We start from the raw sequence: 15,644 nt of genomic DNA on the forward strand, positions 1-15,644 counted from the left end.
TTTATTTTCTACGATTTAAATCAAATGCCTTCACTTTCCTGCTTAAAAACCTCTCAAATACAACAGTGTGAATATACTGAATGCCACTGAGCTGTAGACTTAACAGTGGTATATCTTATATTTTGTGTGTGTTAATACACACAGACATGTTCTGCAGACATCCCGTGACATTTAGTAAAATCTAAACTCCTTGTCATTCGCAGGGCCGTCCCTGGTTTGGCCCCTGCTTTTCCTTCCAACGTCCTCCCTCTGCTCCCTTTGTGCTCCAACCTTGCTGGCCTCATTTCAGATCCTTGAACTTATTTCTTTGCAGTGCTCTTACCTCTGCTGCCAGAGCTCTGGCCCCAGATGTTTGCCTTCTTAGTGCCACCTTGTTTTTCTAGTCTCAGCTCTAAGAGGCCTTCCCTGTTCGTTCATTCAAGTTAGCAGGCCCTCCCAATTACTCTCTCATAACCCTATTTTATTTTCTTTGTAGCAGTGTCTGAAATTGTCTTCTTTTTTTCCTTGTAACTTGCTGCTTGTCCGTCTACTTTCTCTAGATTGTAAGTCCTGGGCTGTCACCCTGCAGCCTTAGGATGGCACTAGGCACGTAGATTGTCAGTAAATCACTGAGTGAGTGAGTGCTTGGAGGTTGTGCTGTAAGGCAGGGTTGGGCCTGTAGACCAGAAGACAGTTCTCATCTCTGAGTGCCGAGGTGGAAAAGCAGGAGTGAGGGTGGGGAGAGGGGGGAAGCGTCCCCTTTTAGAAAAGGCGTGGACTTGAGGCAATCCTAGGTTGAAATCCTAGATCTGCCACTTACTGCGCTTGTTGACATACATGATTGGCATTTCTTTTTTTTTTTGACTTGGCATTTCTGAGGCTTGATTTCTTCAACCAAAAACATGAGGTTAATATCTTAAAGGTGTTGTTTAAATTGAGTAAGTTAAAGAAAGTGACAATTGCTGGCATGAAACAGATACTCAGTAAGTGATAGTACCCCCTTCTTAAGGTCTCTCGGTGGGGAAGAGTGGAAACAGCCTATGTCTGGCTTTTGCCTGTTTCTTAGTAATGAATCTCAAATGTTTAGCCCTCCCCCATTTTGGTGAAGGTTTCGCTGATGGCACTGGTGAGTTGATAATGTCATTTTTACCAAAAGTCACCTAGAATGATGAGACCAAAGTTAATAGCCTAAGATGGAAGGTGTAGAGAAACAAAATCGAGCCACCCCATAAATAAGTAAAATTGGTGAAAATAGAAAATCAGGATCACAGGAAAAAGGAAGCATTAGGGTCAACCTAATGAGCTTCCTGGCAATCAAGATAAAAAGGAAACCATCCTACCCTTAACTGATTCCAAGATGGGAAAACCTTCTGAGGAAATCAAGCCTTTGTTAGGAGTGAATTCTAAAATAAACTTATGTGAAGGGAACCACTGATGTTAGTAATGCACAGATTCCAACCAATATAGTGTCTTAGAGCAGCCAGAGGCTTAACATGGAACCTAACTGAAGATGATTCATAGTTTTTTGTGTTCTTTCCATGCTTACTATAGTTTTTAAAAAGTTCAGCGTTGTTTAAAAACCGTTAAGTGTAGGCTCTCCTGTTCCCCTTAAACCCAGGAGGGGAGGGGAAAGTGGAACAAAGGTGTTTTTTGCACACTCCACTCTGTTTTCCACACAGTGCGATTTAACATTTAACATGTTGCCTTGTTTCAGCCTTATAGGGTAGGTGCTCTTCTCTTTATTTAACAAATGAGGACACCAAGCAAGGTTCAGTGAATGAAAGGCCTCTTGAAGGAAAGAAATCTTGATCTGGGTTTTGGAGAGCACACCAGACTCAGATGGCGGATGAGAGGCAGGCAAGAGGGAAAGTTGTGCTTATCATGCACCTTTGACTGTACATTGACCAGCACGTGAGAAAACCAGTTTGGTTGGGGCGTGGAGGGCAGGTGAGACTCCCCTTTTTCCTCTTCTCTGCACCTGTGGAGGGTCCCAGCCCTCCATTTAGTTCCTTAACCATATCTTTTTTTTTTTTTTTTTAGCTTTCTGTTAAGATTATGATAGTTTACAACCTTGTGAAATTTCAGTTGTACATTATTGTTCGTCATGTTGTGGGTGCACCACTTCACCCTTTGTGCCCTCCCACCACCCCCCCTTTCCTCTGGTAACCACCAATCAGTTCTCTTTGTCTCTATGTTAACTTCCACCTATGAGTGGAGTCATACAGAGTTCTTCTTTCTCTATCTGGCTTATTTCACTTAACGTAATACCCTCAAGGTCCATCCATGTTGTTGTGAATGGGACAATTTTATCCTTTTTTGTGGCTGAGTAGTATTCCAGTGTGTGTGTGTGAGTGTGTATGCCATGTCTTCTTTATCCAATCATCAGTTGACAGGCACTTAGGTTGCTTCCACGTCCTTAACCATATCTTTTTGACTGTAAACTGTTTTGAGTCTTTTCGCTTTGCCTCTCAAACTAGACTGGGAGCAATTATAGCTTTGGTAACATAGAAGGAAAGTGATAGCTGAGAAATAGGGACTTATTTATATACTGTTTTTACCTTTTGAATAGTTCCATATGCAAAAAATAGAGAATGTTTTAAAAATGTGAATGAATTGATTGTCCTGTGAAATAATTCAGGATGTGTACCCAGTTATGGATGGTATTGGCCAGATTTTGTTTTCCCACACCTCCAGCTTAGGCCTCTGGACTTTGGTCTGGCTGGTGTGGGGAGCTGCACTCACCTCCACAGTTTGGACTAGAGGTCTTTGATGGCAGTTTCTCCCACCTCTCTACCCCTCTGAATCAGTGATTTGTATTCTCAGCTTTTTCCAAATAGGAATTCTGAGATATGGTTTTAATCTACTTGCCCAGTTGTGTTCTGATAATCACAATCATAAATTTAAGTAACACTGGTTCTAGAAACCCATTGCAATGAAACTTCTAACGTGGATGTACCCCGTCCCTTGGCGGGGTAATTAACTAAGTCCTGTCCCCCCCAAGGAAAACTATATATATGTATACACTCACACACACTCACACACACACCAGCAATTTTCAAAGCAGATTTAGCTGCTTAGCTTCATGAACATGCTTTACCTAGACGTGTCTTTGATATTCCCTGTTGCCAGTCAGTAGAAATGAGTAGCATGTGTAACATATTTGATGTCCAGAGCATATCAGTTAGCATCTTCTTTCCCCTCTATACAGCATATCTATTTCAGTAGTAATTATGAAATGAAAGGAATATAATAAATGGCCAGTGCAGATGGTGAAATCTTCTTTATTTGAATACAATTAGGAGTAAAACATTTTTTAATAAAATTATACAAAAAGATAAATTAATACTTTTCACTAATATATTTTGAAGAGGGAAACTTATATATACATATGGTCTGTAAATGTAATACAAAGTTTCTTTTTTTTAAATTGAGGTAACATTGGTTTATAATGTTATGTAAATTTCAGGTATACATCATTATATTTCAGTTTCTGTGTAGATTGCATCATGTTCCCCACCCAAAGACTAATTACCATCCATCACCACAACAGGTGCCTAATCATCCCTTTTGTCCTCCCTCCTTCCCCTCTAGTAACCACTAATCCAATCTCTGTCTCTTTGTGTTTGTTGTTTAGTTTCTCTTTGACAGCATCATAAATTTCTGTTACGTTTGGCAAAAACTTTTGAAGATTTTCTTTTGCAAGAATCAGATAAAATGGCCAGATAACAGCAGACATTGACATTATTTGATCTATTGCTTTAATATGTGTCCAGCTCTTGGTGAAAATGAGGCAGACATTGTCTTTGATTTCTTCTGGCAATAGAACCTAGCATCTTTTGTCATTTCTCTAGCAGTCTTTGCAATGTGATTTTTTTCTGTATAGTTTATTTCCTCACATCTTCTTGTTGAATAGTTAATGACCGTCTGTTCAAATTTCTGTGCACTGGTCTTCAAGGAGTTCTCCAAATTAGCTTCCATGTAATATATTGTTTATTACGGAATAAAGAAGAAACAAGTGATGATAATATGAAGTTTAAACATTTATTATGAAAGCATGCAATAACCACAAAAATTATTTAGTACTTAGACCAACGAGAGTTTTTTAGGCAAGAATATTGTATCACTGACGTTGTTTAGAAGTGCAGGGGTGTGGTGATAATCTCAGCCAGGCTGATTTTTAATAGGTTTTATTATGGTTTTAAGATTACTTCCAGACCATGTGCCTAGTGTCTGTACTCGGAATAGACTGCCTTCACTGTGTTCCGCTTTCACTTGGTGTGTCACTGAATAAAATTCTCATTAGACAAAGCTAGTTTTCTCCCTCCATCTGGACCTGTCTCTTCGGGCTCCTTTGCAAAGTCTTCTTCATTCTCGCAGTATTGGAATTACCCAGGTTTTCGTTCTGAGCCCTCTCTCTCTTTTTTTCAATAGATGATGTTAGGATGTGTTTCTGTGGCTTTAAATGCAGTCTATGTGCCAGTGATTCCCGTACAGTTCTCTCCAACCTAGATTTCTTTTTATCCTCCACACATGCGTATCTAAGCCCCTCCTTGCAGTCTGTCCACTAGATGTTGCAGACATCTTAAACCAAAGTGGAACTCTAGATTCGCTCCTGCACATTGTCTCTTCCTCCACTGTTTTTCCCTCTCAGCTGATAATGTCACCATCCTCCAAGAAGCACGCACAAGAAACTCAGGTGGCATACTTGACATCCCTACTCTTCCCCCTCCTTATCTGATCCATTACCCAGCCATGCTTAGTCCTCCTGCAAATAAAGCTTGCATCTAACCCGTTGTGGAGACGTGCTGACAAATGCAGCCTTTTTGGTAGTAAATCCCATCGTTGAGTGATCTCACTGTCAGAAATTGTTTCTTATTCCAAATAGAAAAATTTTCACTAAACCATTTTCTCTAAGTGAAATCTCATTATATAAAGCAAAAGTCAGCAAACCTTTTCTGTAAAGGGCTGGATAGTAATATTTTAGTTTTGTGGGTCCTACAGTCTTTGTTACAACTAATCATTTCCATGTGCAATGGTAGCAGGAGAGCAGCCCTAGACAGTACATGAACAAATGAGCATGGCTGTGTTCCGGTAAAACTTGAGTTATGAAAGTACACGGCATATTTGTATACCATCGTTCACAGCAGCACTATTCAGAACAGCTAAAAGATGGAAGCAACCCAAGTATCCATCATTAGATGAATGGATAAACATTTTAAAATACAGTATGCCCATACAGGAATATTGTTTGGCCATGAAAAGCAATGAAAATTTGATAGATGCTGAACATGGGTGGACCTTGAAAACATTATGCTTAGTGAAGTATGCCAGGCACAGAAGGACAAATCCTGTATGATTCCACTTAGAAAAGGTACCTAGAGTAGGCAAATTCATAGGAACAGAAAGTAAAATAGAGAGGATCAGGGCTGCGGGAAGGAGGGGTTATTGTTTAATGGCTACAGAGTTTTTGTTGGCGGCGATGAAGTTTTGGTTATAGATGGTGGTGATAGTTACACAACATTATGAATGTATTTAATGCCACTGCATTTACAGATTTACATTTACAGATGGTTAAAATGATAAATATTATGTTAATGTCCGTTTTACCAAAATTTAACAAAGAAAGGAAACCATGAAAATGGAAACAAAGAGGGGGTTGGCAGGCTGATTTTGACCCACTGGCTGTACTTGCGAATCCTTGACTTCTGTTTGTGTCACCCCAGATTCATGAGGGGGGGGCCTTTTGGAAGTAATTAGGTTCTGGGGTGCAGCCCTCATGAATGGGATCAGTGGCTTTATGAGAAGAGACAGAGCAATCGTGTAGTGTGATGAGAAATTATGTGTATGTGAGGATACAGCAGGAAGGCGTCTCTGTCTAAAAACCAGGAAGAGGGCCTTCGCCAGGAGCGGAAGTGGCTGGCACCTTGGTCTCCAGAACTGAGAAATCACTTTCTGTCGTTTAGGCCACGCAGTCTATGGTATTTGGTTGTAGCAGCCTGCACTCAGACACCTTCCCTGCTGGAATGTAAGTTCCAAGGGGGCAGAGACTTTGTCTTGTTTGTGGCTGTTATTCCTGCTGCCTAGAACAGCGTCAGGCACACAGGAGGCCCCCAGCTAATGTCTGCTGAGCTAGTAGAAGGAGTGATTTAGCCTGAGACCCCTCTATGCCGGGAGGCCAGCCTTCTCTCTGTCCCAGCACGCCTGAGACACGCCCTCCTCAGAGGCTTGCGCAGAGCAGCGGTGATTCTCAACCTTGCTGTCCTTCTTGTATTGGAAAATTTTTTTTTTCAAGATTTTATTTTTTCCTTTTTCTCCCCAAAGCCCCCTGCTACATAGTGGTGTATATATATATATTTTTTTAAGATTTTATTTTTTCCTTTTTCTCTCCAAAGCCCCCCAGTACATAGTCATATGTTCTTCGTTGTGGGTCCTTCTAGTTGTGGCATGTGGGACGCTGCCTCAGCGTGGCTTGATGAGCAGTGCCATGTCCGCGTCCAGGATACAAACCAGTGAAACACTGGGCCACCTGCAGCGGAGCGCTCGAACTTAACCACTCGGCCACGGAGCCAGCCCCCATAGTTGTATATTTTAGTTGTGGGTCCTTCTAGTTGTGGAATGTGGGATGCCGCCTCAACATGGCCTCGCGAGTGGTGCCATGTCCGCGCCCAGGATCCGAACCAGTGAAACCCTGGGCTGTGGCAGCGGAGCGTGCGAACTTAACCGGTTGGCCACGGGGCCGGCCCCCGTGTATCAGAAGTTTGAAACCCCAGGAAAGAAGACCAGCTTCCCTGCGCACCAGTGTATTTCTGTACCCCTTCACAGTCAAAGGAGTCGTTGTCGTGCCTCAGTTGGAGAGCTTGGAGGGGGAAGGAATTACCACAGCCCTGAGAACCGAAATGAAAGAATCTGGTTACAGTGTAGGGTCCCAGCTTTGTAGCTTACGATCAATAACCACGTTTCCTGTCCTTTTTTGTTAGTACAGCCAGCTTTTTTTCCCTTAGGCTTCTTCATCCATAGATGGATATTCTTCATCTGTAAACAGGTAACCTGGGATATAGTATCCAGTTCTTTCTAGTTCCAAACAACAGGCCGCTGGCTGTGCTGGTTAACACACACAGGTCTTCAAGTTAGACTTCGGGAGTTTACATTGCTACTTCCTAGCTGGTTAATCCTGAGCCGCTTACCTAACCTCTCTGTGCCTCAGCATTCTCTGTAAAATGAAGTTGCTAGTTTGCCCACTTCCTAGGTTCCTATGTGCAGTGATTAAAATAGTGCCTACATGTAAACATTGAATAAAATGTCGGCTGCTGTTAGAGTCTGTGATTCCTTGTAATGACCTATAAATGTTGCTAAAATGAAGAGTGATGAGAGAAAAGAGACATTTAAAGTTCAGAACTGTCGTCTTCTGTGCTTTCACTGCCGGGAGTGCTTGAACTTGACAGTGACCGCTTGAACCAGATGAACCTGCATCCTGTCTTTATCTTGCCCTCCTATTCTCATGACAGAGAACCATGTGCTAAACAGCATGTTTATAGCTTTTGGTGGTGACATCAATTGCAGGATCTGATTTGGGTTGGGTTTTGGTCTTGTTTTTAACAGTAGTGGAAGGGTAACGCAAGGAAAGAGTTGAACAAGGCGGTTTTCACTTCTGAAAGTTTTTATGTTATTGCTCTTTGTGAAACAACTTGATGGAGTAGCAGAAAATTTCAGTCAGCATTGAAAATTTTGGAGCATCTGTTTTCTATTTTAGGCACTGAACTAGTAAAAGACTGTTTTTGGCCTCTGGCATCTTTACTCTAGTTTAAGAGGCAAGGCCAACAAAAATTCAAAACAGTATGATTTAGAGTTTGTCAGTGTTAACTACCAAGAAATAATCTAGGGCGTTCAAAGAAAAGCTAGGAATCCAAGGCTGACATGATAGAATCAGTAAGCCCTTAGAGAATTTGAGCTGGGCTGGGAAGGGTTGGCTAGGTTTAGAGAGAGGTAATGAGAGAGAGCAAGGGGGGAAACTCCTGCCAGACGCTCGTGAATTACCTGCGAGAGAAACAGGCTGGTTGGAATACGGAGGGCAAGTGCAAAGGAGAAATGGAAGGGAAGACCAGACAGGTTAGAATGGGAACAGACAGCATAGGGCCGGGAATGCCGAGTTGAAGTAATGCATTCGTCTCTTGAAGAGCTCCTGCCACAGGTGAAAGTGTATCAGCTACATTTTCTGTGTCAGTTTGTCCTTCATAGCGTCGTGAGAGCAGAGAGCAGAATTGTGAAGATGAATTAAGAAAATTATGCTAGTCGTTTAGGTTTGAGATAATGATAACTACGTTGATGGCTGTGGGACAAAGGGAAAAGACCTTTTAAAAACGATCAGTAGGATTTGGTGTCTGGGATACAGGGAATTAATTACAGTGGTCAGTACTCCCTTTTTTTAATAACCTGTTGGATTTGCGATGATAGTACAACACACGAGTAGAAATGTCCTGCATTCTTTGAATGCGTATTTATTGAGGGCCGACTATGTGCAAACCCTGAACGGCACTCTGAGGATGCGTGGGTATCAAAACTGACAACCATCCCCATCCTCGTGGAGCTTACCATCTCCTAGGAGAGGCCGACAAATCACACAGCTGGAATTACCAGTGTGGTCAACGAAAGGTGCATGAGTAAAAGGCCATAAGGCTAGGGTGGGTGGGTCTTGGTGCATCTGAGGAACTCAAAGGGTGGTGTACGTGGAGCAAAGAGTGAGGGGAGAATAGTGAAGAACCAGGTGGCCACAGAGGTAGGCAGGGGGCTAGCGGAGAGGTGAAGGCTACGAAGTTAGATCTGAGTCAGCGTTGCAGAGTTGGTGGTTAACAGGAAGTGTGTCTGGTGGACAAAAAGCAGAACTCTGTGAAGTGGTAGGAGGAGAAGCGAGGAAGTGGAGAAGTGGGAGTGGAACCAGGAACAGGAACGCCGAGGACCGTTACAGCGAACTCTTCCCGGTAGGCTAAGAAGGAACGCTGATAGAAGGCCCCTTGGATTTGGCTTTGAAGATTTTGGTGCCTTTCAAGCAGAAACAGGATGATTTCGTGGAGCCAGCGCAGTGGTGCAGCAGTTAAGTTCGCACGCTCTGCTTCAGTGGCCCGGGGTTCGCCAGTTCAGAACCCGGGTACAGATGTGGCACGACTTATCAAGCCATGCTGTGGCAGGTGTCCCACATGTAAAGTAGAGGAAGATGGGCATGGATGTTAGCTCAGGGCCAGTCTTCCTCAGCAAGGAGAGGAGGATTGGGGGCATATGTTAGCTCAGGGCTAATCTTCCTCAAAAAATAAATAAATAAAAAATTTAAATGTATTTGTCCTTGTAGACATTTTTACTCAGCGGAGATAATCAAATCTTATGGTGTGTTTCAGATGAGAAAAAAGATATTGACCATGAGACAGTGGTTGAAGAACAGATCATCGGGGAGAACTCACCTCCTGATTACTCAGAGTACATGACAGGAAAGAAACTTCCGCCTGGAGGGATACCCGGCATTGACCTCTCAGATCCCAAACAGCTGGCAGAATTTGCTAGGTAAGTTATAGGAACTTTCCTTTTAGTCGTAGCAAATGCTTGCGTGCTGTCAGCTGTGGTTTTGTGTCTCAGCTACTACGGTGGTTTGTGTTCCTGCTCTAGGGCAACTTCTGAAACAGAAGCAGTTTGTTTTCTTTTTAGTAGGAACTATGCTATTAATGTGAGTGGCACCATTTTAGATTCCTGCAGACAATAAATAAGATAAAACCAAGCCTCTTTAATTTTATAATTGACATTGCTTGTGAATAAATAAAGTTGCACATAATTTGTTTGGAAATGGATATCTTTCTGCTCCCTTCTGGCCTCTTTGTGTACACTTTAAATTTGAGAATACTGGCCTGCACTGAGCTGCAGGAGACCTGGCTCTGTACTAGATTTGTACAGCTGACCACCGGAGAGCATTTCATCAGTTCATAGTTCAGCATGTCAGCAGTGAAGCTCCCAGCGTTTTAATGTAAGCTGACACGACAGGGAGAGATGGAATATTTATGACTGGCACCCCTGTGACTGTCCAAGGTGAGGAGTCAGGAAGATCTGAAGCCATGGGATGTTTGTTTTGCTTGAAATGGGCTGACTTCCCACAGAAGCCTCTGCTCCTTTTTACATTACTTATTTTCTAGTACTGTTTGACAGTTTTCACAAGGACATGAAAAAGCTCACAAAGATGTAAAATTTTAAATAAAATGAAACGAACTAGTGGACTCTGGAGCAGAAGTTCTACTCCTTTTCTCTGCCTGAGGCAGAAGGGAAAGTGAGCAGCCCAGGAGATTGAGGCAAGAGCAGGGTCAGGAGGAAGGGCTCTTTGTCACCCTGCTCCATCTAAGAATGGAGTGGGGCATGCTTTTTTGTCTTTCTCTTGAGCGCAGAGCAGAGTAGGAAAGAGCTGGAGGCTCTGGAGCATCCGGGTTTCTCCCAGCCCTGCCAGAAAACAACATGTGGGCGCCCTCCTGCCATGTGGAGCCTCAGTTTCCCCATGTGTCATATGAGTGTAAGAACCCCATTATGTTTTAAGAAAGGGGTTTGTACCCTTTTCTGCTCTCCACTGAAACTGTTGTTATAGGAGATACACATGTTAATTTATTTCTGATTTATCATGGCTTCACACAACAAGGTAAGGCTCTATCCTTTTGTTAGTGACCCTCATTCCAGCTTTTCTTGCTATTCATATTTTAAATACAGGTATATGGATCAAAGATCAATCCCTCACCACCACCCCCTCCACCCACCCCCAAAATGCAAATAAAAATGGAATCTGTAGGATACATAGTCAGCAGTAAGGTTAGAGGTTTGGGACGGGTTGAGCCAAAAACCATGCTGTTGTTTAATATCGCCATGTGTCCTTCCAGTTAGTCACCTCCTCCTTGTTGTGCTCAGAATTGCGTGGGGGCATAGGCTGCTGTCCCAGGGATGGAGGGCATCTCTAGATAGACAGACAGGGACACGGGAATGAAGGGAAGCTTTGTGGAGGGGGTGGCATTGGATTTGGCCCTGAAGAACGTACTTTTCTTAGGTTTGGTGTCTCCGTGGCAGGGCCTACGTGCTAGAATGGCGTGAGCATAGTGGACACATTCAGTATCCGGTATCTATTCAGAAAACAAGAAGCAGTCGAGTTTGGCTGGGAATTAAGATGCTTCCAGGGAGATGATTGGAGTTTAGGTAAATTTAAACCAGATCATTAAGGTCTATGAATACTGGGCCAAGACATGTGGGCTTTTTCAGTATGCAGTACGCTGTTGCTAAAGGGTTTGAGCAGTAGAGAAGAGGGCTGTCTGATCAGAGACCTACTTTGAGAGAATTACTTTTCAGCTGTATCTGGGCTGCATTGGTGCAGGTGCAAACAGGAAGCGGGAGAGCTCAGTTGAACAAGAACTCCTGAAGGCCTGAGCCAGAATTGTGGTGGTCAGACTGTAAAAGAGTAAATGTGACACAGATGACAGGAGACAGTGGGAAAGACTGAGAAGCAGATTGGCTGTATGTCTGGAGGGAGGGGGCCAAAGAGGAAGAATCAAAATGGACAGTCAAAGCTTAGCTCCTTAGGGGACAGGAAATTGGGAGAAGGTGCTGGTTTGGGGTTCAAGTTGGGCAGTGTTTGGTTTTAGATGGTAATGAAACATCCATGTGGGACTTGAGGTAGTTTCAGGAAGTGAGTTAGGGCTAGAGTCGCCTGACGAGGAGTGGCTGAAAGCATCAAAGTGTCTGGGAGGAAGCTCTTTGAGGGGGAGGGGTTGGAGGGAAAAGACAGCAGAGCTGAGTCTTGGGAAAGCCCTTATTCAGGGGGTAAGAGAAACCATTGACGCAGCAGAAGGGTCGTTCAGATGGGTGGGAGGAGACTCAGGAAAGTACAGCTTCACAAAAGCTAGCAGCGTTTCCAGAAGGGCCGAGAGAGGGAGGAACACAATTTCTCCAAATTATATAGTGAAGTAATTTCTGTGCAGGAGCCGAGGGCTGAGGCAAGGTTTTGCGGACAGAGGGAACCTGTGGACAGCGAGCAGTAGAAGTAATGGGGTGCTGGCGACCCTTGGCGTTGTTCACCCTTGCTGGAGATGGGGCCACTGATCAGAAAGCTTGTCCCCAGTGCTCTGAACAGAAAATCCAGGGTGCTTCAGCCTCAGACTCAGGAGGCATGTGTCACTGGGGTGGAGTGGAAGCCTCTGCCTGTTTTTCATGTGGCCTTGCTTCTCTGCATCAGGGCTGCCTTAGACCTTACTCCTTAGGAAGGGGGCCACCCACTGGGACCTGGGCACCACATATCCATCCGTTATGAAATTTCAGACCACTAAGAGTGAAGAACCTAAAACCTTCCCGAGAGAAAAGATAGGTCACCTACAAAACAATGGGAGTTAGACTTGAACAGACTTTTCTTTGACAGTGGTAGATAATTAGAAGACAATAAAGCAATGTTTTGAGACTTCTGAGGAAGAATTACCATAAACATAGAATTCTCTTTCCAGCAAAGCTATCAAACAAATACAAGGGTAAAATAATCTCAGAATTCGTTTTATGTCACATGCACCCTTTCTGAGGAGGTTACTTGAGTATCTACTCCAGTCAAATGAGGATGAACATCAAAAGGAAGACTTCTGGGGCTGGCCCCGTGGCTGAGTGGTTAAGTTCGCACCCTCTGCTTCAGCAGCCCAGGGTTTCTCCAGTTCAGATCCTGGGCGCAGACATGGCACCACTCATCAGGCCATGCTGAGGCAGCATCCCACATGGCACAACCAGAAGGACCTACAACTAGAATATACAGCTATGTACTGGGGGGCTTTGGGGAGAAGAAGAAGAAAAAGAAGATTGGCGACAGATGTTGTTAGTTCAGGTACCAATCTTTTCAAAAAAGGGGGAAGACTTCCTAAAGAACGCAGTGAAAAGCAAACCAAGAAGATGGGTGTGCAGCAGGCTGGAGAACGTGTTCAGTTTAGAAAGGAAGGCAGTGGGCTGTAAGAATTTCCTCAAGAAAAGTTGATTTCATTCAGTAGTGCATAGAATGAGGTAAGAAGCTAGAAGATCTTGGTGGTGTGGGAAAGAGTCTTTCAGAAGGAAAAGATAGGGCTGGCCCAGTGACGTAGTGGTTAAGTTTGTGTGCTCTGCTTCGGCGGCCTGGGGTTCACAGGTTTGGATCCCAGGCCTGGACCCACGCACAGCTCATCTAGCCATGCTGTGGCGGTGTCCCACATAGAAAACAGAGGAAGATTGCCACAGATGTTAGCTCAGTGACAAGCTTCCTCACCAAAAAAAATTAATAATAAAAAAAAAGAAAAGATAATCAGAAACCCCCTGAAGAGGAGAGGGGAGGGCTAAGAAAACCATGGCCTAAAAATGGGGCATAATTTTGACAATATTTAGAGAGAAAGAGGACACGTTCCACTTGACTCTAGGAAAATGCTCTCCTTGGTACTGAAGCTGCGTTATTGGACTTGTAGAGCAAGAAGTGTGATCCTTGCACTCAGTTACATGCTACAGTGAGTGATATTTACATAATCATCTGGATATAGTGTGTCTATTTTCTTTTATAATCAACCTGTTAAAGATTTCATTTTGTATACAGAACAGAATGAAATCTGCTTATCTTGACAGTGTGTACAAAGTAAAGGTATAGGGTTTGGGCCTTGTGAGGTGGCCTGAGGGTTGGGCTTATTCTCATCCTCATTTTCCATAGTATCTCTAATTGGATAGTGGTGGTGAGAAATATTTGAACCTGGAATGCCCTGTTTTATTAGGTCTTCACATTTTGAGAACGTGCGGAACAGCTGAATAGGATTTTCCAGAGGTCCCAGAATTGGTGACTGGGACTCTGAAAGCTGAAGACAGAGAGGCACCAAGTTTCAGACTTGGGGGCCAGGCCCCATCTTCTTTGCTTAGAAAGATCCACAGAGCTTGTCTGCTGGCCTCCACTCTTCATCTGCCTCTGATCTGTGACTCAGCTGCTGGCTAAGGTGGTGTGTTAGGTGCCTTTCCCTGTCTTCCTACACTAGGGTGATGGGGTTCCTGACTGGAGCTGAAACTGACCAGGGAACGTTCCAGGTTCCTGCCGCACCGAGCCTAGACTGCTCAGTGAATCAGTTAGATGTGTGTGGGCATGGAGAAGAAACAACTGATTTTAAAAGTCATGGTACTGGGGAGGTGGGCTGTGGGTGACTGTTCTTTCCTGAAATGTCTTTTTAGTAAATGCTTCAAAAAATGGTCGGTGGGTAAGACCTGGCCAGTTGTCTTCCCTGATTAAATTGATAACCTTTTGTGTTTTTCATTAACTAGAGTTAGCCCTTTAGAAACCTTTGGTCTAGAAAGATAGAATGAAGAGTGGGTAGGTTAGTCCCAGGATGATTATCTTTTGTTGTGGTTCACTACCCACCTTGATTTTTTTGCAGGATCAGTGTAAAGATGAAATGTGATAGTGGAACAAAAAGTACCTTAAAACTCTTCAGTGTCATCACATGAATAGACAGAATAGACACTGTCTACCTAAGAGAGAAGTCATTCAACAAACTTTGTGTCGTTTGTCTAAGCAGTCTTTGCAAAGAGGGGAGGTGAATTATGCTTGCAGGTGGTAGATATATGACACAGAACTCTGGCCCACCAGCACAGGTCAAAATTGGTGGTTCCAGTCTGAAGTAAACTAAGCAGCTTTTGTAAGGAAGAGGCTTATTTGCATTCAAGAATTACTGCTTCAAAATGTTTCGTCTCGGCTTCTGGGACATTTGTGGATTTAACTTAGAACTTTTGGTTTATACAGTGCCTTGCTGAAAATTGTGCCAGGGGCTTCCTGCAGGTTTTGGTACTGGAGCCTGACCTTTGTAATGTTTGCCTTCCACCTATGCAGAAGGAGACGGTATAAAACCAGCGGTCCTGCTGGAGGGAGCATATTCTCCGTGTGCTCCATTTTTAATTGAACAGGAAACTTCTCCTGCTGGGTACCTAGCTCCTCCGTATAATTTCTAATACAGTGAGAGGCCTTTCTCCTTTACCTGTGTACTTCTCTTTTCAGTCTCTCAGTCCTTTAGTTGAAAAGGGTGGTTTGGAGCATCAGAACCTTCTGGGTTGTTAAGTACAACTGGCATATTTTTTTGGAAATGAACTCATTTTTAGCTAGGCCCATTTAACACATAGCTGGTGATAATAATAGCTGTCATTTCCCAAGAGTTTAATGTACATCATCTTTTTGAACCTTCACAGCTCTAAAGTAGGTAGCATTATGTGTTTTTACAGAGTAAGAAACTGAGGCTGAGAAGTTAAAGTAATTTGCTCAAGGTCGTGCAGCTAGTAGAAGTCAGCATCAAGTCACACATCCCATTCCGTCTCATTCATGATGCCTACGCGTTGTCATTGTTGTCTCTGGTTCAAACAATCTTTGTAAAGTATCACAGTCGATGAAAATCTCAAATCTTGGTTACTTCTGACTAGTTTGGGTGGGCTAAGAAGATATTCTAGATAGTAGTGTGTGATTTTGGTCTTTTTAAAAATTTTTGTTTTTTAGGATTTCAAATATATATATTTTATAGGTTGTATATCTGTTGGTACCATGAAGATTGAAATTTTAGTTTTTGCTCACAAAGCAGAACACGTTCAATCTAAATACGCTTTTTTGGGGAAAATAGTGTTTTCAGTATTTGCATTCGAAT

General features: G+C 43.3%; 1 protein-coding gene across 5 annotated transcripts in view; it reads left to right on the top strand.

Annotated features, from left to right (window-relative positions):
- YY1 (YY1 transcription factor) overlaps nt 1-15,644 on the top strand; it is a 48,435-nt gene that overhangs the window by 6,966 nt on the left and 25,825 nt on the right. For 4 of the 5 annotated variants that reach the window (XM_070249273.1, XM_070249274.1, XM_070249272.1 and 1 more), the window contains exon 2: nt 9,366-9,528. In XM_070249273.1, coding sequence (XP_070105374.1) covers nt 9,366-9,528 — 163 coding nt within the window. Of the gene's footprint in view, nt 1-5,942; nt 6,005-9,365; nt 9,529-15,644 lie in introns of all 5 variants that reach the window. The other variant, XM_070249275.1, reaches the window with a different exon arrangement.

Source organism: Equus caballus, chromosome 24, assembly GCF_041296265.1.
Source record: "Equus caballus isolate H_3958 breed thoroughbred chromosome 24, TB-T2T, whole genome shotgun sequence".
In the NCBI taxonomy this organism is placed as follows: Eukaryota; Metazoa; Chordata; class Mammalia; order Perissodactyla; family Equidae; genus Equus; species Equus caballus.